The sequence below is a fragment of the Trachurus japonicus genome, chromosome 14 (assembly GCF_045865225.1).
Source record: "Trachurus japonicus isolate A0001 chromosome 14, Traja_1.0".
Taxonomy (NCBI): domain Eukaryota; kingdom Metazoa; phylum Chordata; class Actinopteri; order Carangiformes; family Carangidae; genus Trachurus; species Trachurus japonicus.
Window position 1 is genome coordinate 31,728,457 of NC_140920.1, and position 4,309 is coordinate 31,732,765.

At 44.1% G+C, this 4,309-nt stretch overlaps 1 protein-coding gene across 1 annotated transcript; it reads right to left on the reverse strand.

Annotated features, from left to right (window-relative positions):
* Nucleotides 1-315: 315 nt before the first annotated feature.
* Nucleotides 316-1,316, reverse strand: LOC146975095 (odorant receptor 131-2-like). Its single transcript, XM_085798979.1, has one exon. The coding sequence runs from the start codon at nt 1,276-1,278 to the stop codon at nt 316-318; it is 963 nt and encodes a 320-aa protein (XP_085655105.1). The 5' UTR covers nt 1,279-1,316.
* Nucleotides 1,317-4,309: the final 2,993 nt, after the last annotated feature.

Sequence of the window (4,309 nt, forward strand, 5' to 3'; positions counted from 1 at the left end):
AGAAGCATATGGGTTAGAAATTCTAATTGGTGTAATAATACTATAGGTCTAATACTATAAATGAGAACCAAAAACAAGTGATGTATAAAATCATATAATATAATTTTATTTTACTTAATCATCATACCAAAAAACATGTTTTCATAAAAAGAAACTGTGTGTACTGTGTGTGGTCTCGCCACTTAAAGTGGAATTAAAGGGGGGCTATGACACCTTATAGGATAACATTTATATTCTCTTTCTGTAATGAATGCTGGTTATTCTGACATGAGCAGAGCACACAATATGAGTTTTTTAGTAAGTAATTTTTTTTTTTTACAGTGAGACCTTAGCCTTCCCTGAGACAACTGAGAGTTTCAAACAGCAGCATAGATGGCACAAGAGGACAGGCCTGATGGTCTGATCTCTGAGCCCATAGATTAAAGCACTCAGACATCTGGGAAGCATTATAATAAACACATAAAAAACATTAAGGATGCGAATGAGTACTGTCCTTGTGACCTTTTGTGAGATCACTATGATCAATGAGTTGTGCATGGTTGAAAGGAGACTGAGGCCCAGCTGCACCAGATGCAGCAGCAGTGTGTTACGAGCCTTTCTGACTGAAGCTTTGTCTGTAGAGGCTGACCTGGCTGCTACCACCACACCAATATAGGAGGAAGTGATCACTAAAGTAGCTGTAATAAACACAACACAAGTGTAGGCTTTGTCATAATTAACAGATGTTGGCTCAAGAAACATGACAAGTGTTCCACAAAAAGTTTTCATCTGCAGGCTCTCTAGCTCTTCAAATGGAAATTGTAACAGTAAAATAACTCGAGTGAGAACATTTAGTGAACAAAAGGCCCAAACCACAATTATGGCCACTCCTGTGGTTTTGATGGTGATGATGGTTGCATGCCTCAGTGGGAAACACACAGCTACATATCTCTCCAGAGACATCACCACCAGTGTTAGAGGAGAGACTTCATTTGTGAGATTAGTGATCATGACCAGAAGACCGCACACAGGATATGTCAACATTATTCTACAAATAGACAGTAAATACAGGAACTGGCTCAATGCCATCTGCACAGTGTCGGCAAAAAGCAGATTATAGAGAAGAATGTAACGGGAGGTCTCACGAAAAACCGGTTTACTCCTGAGTGTGAACAACATGGTCACATTAATGATGAAGAAAATATAGCTGGGTACTGTAGTCAGAGTGGAAAGCATCACTCTCTCCAGTAACCCGAGTCCAAAGGTTATGTTGGCCTGAGACTGAGTTGCATTGGACATCTCAGAAAAGCAATTAAGACATGAGAACAATTAACCTGTTGATGTAACTGGAACAAAAAAGCACAACGACTTTCTTCCTCTATCTCTGATAAAAACACGTCTTCTAAAGACAGATTCCTTCTAGGTCATTATCTAAAATACCAGATCATACACAAACATTTTCCCTGTGCACATTAATAGCAGGTTAGTCGGTGTTTCACTTAAGGTGAGGAGTGACCATCTGCAGGATTTACCCGGCCTCACGTTCTGTATATCATCATCTGTTTCACACTATGATCATGTGACACTGACAGGGGAGCACAGAGGTAAAAAAAAAAAGGAAAAAAAAGGAGTGTAAGGAATAAATAGAAAAAGATCAAGAGTACAAGAACAAACAGTATAAAAATATAGGAAAACAAGAGTGCAACATAAATATAAAAAGTACTTGTAAATGAAAAAGAATATTGCACCTGGTAAACAATATTACACAATATTGCACAACAGTATGAAAAAATGACACTGGCAGTCTCATGCAGGGTGTGACAGGTGATGTTCATGTTTGACATTAGTTAGGCTAATGTCTTCCTCTCACCCACCTCCTCAGTGGAGTTCAGAGGGCAGTTCAGGATGCAGCACTTCCCAGTCTGTAGTGTTGAAACAGTCCCTTATGCATCCGTATATTACATTTGATTTGTAAGGCACCTTTCATGACACTCAGGGTCACCGCAAATAACAGAATAAAAAGTCAACAAAAGTGCAAACATAACAATTAAATAGATAAAACAATATCAGTGTGCAACTGTACGGTAATTGGAGCCCAAGTTTGCAGTGCAAAGTGCATAAGCTAATCTGGAGAGGTGAGATTTTAAACAGGACTTGAAGGAGGTAACTGAGTCTGAGTGCATGATGTCTTGTGGCAGAGAGTTCCAGAGGCGAGGGGCTGAGGGGCTGAAGACCCCATAGTTATTATTATTATTATTATAACCTTTATTTAACCAGGTTTGTCCCATTGAGATCCAAGATCTCTTTTGCAAGAGAGACCTGGCCAAGAATGACAGCACATAGTTTCAACACTTTGGGCCCTAGTTTCGTCGACCAGGTGAAGTCTAACATCAGCGCAACTTCGCCACGCCAACAGGGTGTGGCCCAGGTCCATTTCGCAAGATTGGTGGGCCGCGCAGTCAGACTTAGACCAGCGCAACCCCTCCCCTCGTCCCTCCCACCGGCGCAAACGGCAAAGAGGGAGGAGAGAGGGCGGGAGGGAGACAGGAGGAGGAGAGAAAGGCGTGGAGTGGGTTTGACACAGCCGAGTCAGATCTTCACCAATCAAATGAGCTCCTCTCCTCACCTTTAACTGCGCGGCGGGTGATGCGCGCTGCAAGTTTGTCATTTTATACTTGGACATGGACGGAGGAGACAGCGACGCCAGAGGCCGAACCTCTCCCAGGAGGAAACAGCTGTTTTGGTCCGGAGGTCCGAGCTCAGAGTGACCAATAATGAGTTTACTAATATACTTAACCAGGATTGATCTGATACACTGAGAACGGCTGCGCAATCTAAGAAACAACAACTAATAAACTAATAAAGAAACTCACATTTATTCAAACTCTGTGTAAGACAGATGAGAGGTGTAGGCTACACTAATCACAACATAAACAAAGACCATGTGGATTAAATCAGCGTAAAGGACGCGCTCTCTCTCTCTCCCTCTCTCTCTGTCCTCCTCTCTCTCTCTCTCTGTCCTCCTCTCTCTCTCTCTCTGTCCGTCTCTTTTTTTCTCTTTTTTTTTCTGTGATAGAGATGCTGAGTATACTGTAGTAGGCTATATACTGACTATCTGATAACAGATAAGAGATAATGATTTGTGTTTTGTTTTTCATTACGGCTGCGTGATGCGGTCGCACGCGCTTATGAATTAATAAGTAAATAAATAAATAAAGCGATCATCACAAGGGCAGAGTGGTATCTCAACACGGCAGCGACATGTAGTCATCCACCCTCAGTCCTGCTTTTGGGACATCCACAGCTGCTTTTCAGTGCCAGTTCGTCCCTGCTGTGTTAATTCAGGTGGAGTTTCCTTTACGCACCGACAGCCTTTGATCTCTGCTTTGATCTGACGTCAGATGTGACGGGACAATCTATATAGACATAAATTCACGTGTTGATTCCGTTAGTTGCATTAAATAGTGGTTATTGTGGATATTTATTGCATTGAAATGTGTCTGGAACTGTGGAGATCTGCCTGTGAGGTCTTGGTGACGTGTGTGCACTGCAGGTCAGTCAGCCAAACTTCCACTGCACCTGCTGCGCTTCGCTCTGCGCTGAGATTAGACCTGGTTGGAGGTGGCGAGCTTTCAGCGCAACCTCGGCGGGACATTTTCGGACAAAACTTCCACTGCACCAAGCAGAATCTGTGACGCCTCCCCCTGCTGCACGGCCACGCCTATCTCAGCGCAGCGCGATCTGCCAATCTTCCAATCTGACTTTGCGCTAGGCTGCGCTGGTCGAAACTTGCATTAGACCGGCTGCGCTACCTTGCGCCACCTGCGCTGCGCCAGCAAACTAGGGCCCATAGTCACATTAATTAAAAACATAAAACAAACGAACAAACAAAACAAAAAACAAAATTGTGGACAAGCGAGCAGGTGGGAGGGTGAGTTGAATGCAAATGCTCAGCAAAACACTGAGGGGCGAGGTTGTCAATGGCCTTGAAGGTGAGGAGTAGGATTTTATAGGTGATTCAATATTTGATTGGAAGCCAGTGGAGTTGTTACAGGACAGATGTAATATGACTGGAGGAGGAGGTTCTGGAGATGATTCAAGCAGCAGAGTTTTGGACCAGTTGCCAAACCAGTTCTGGTTTGTTTCGGCGGATGGTTCCAAGCATAGCCAGCTTCCTCCGGGCCAGCTCTTCACCCAGGGCAAAGCACATAAAAAAGTGGTCCATCGTGACGGTATGGCCACCGGGAAGTCCCTCTGTGAGCTCCAACACTACCCGCTGTCCAAGGCCCGTCTCCTTGCCTCTCCCCCGCCGGGCTGGGACATCCCTCCC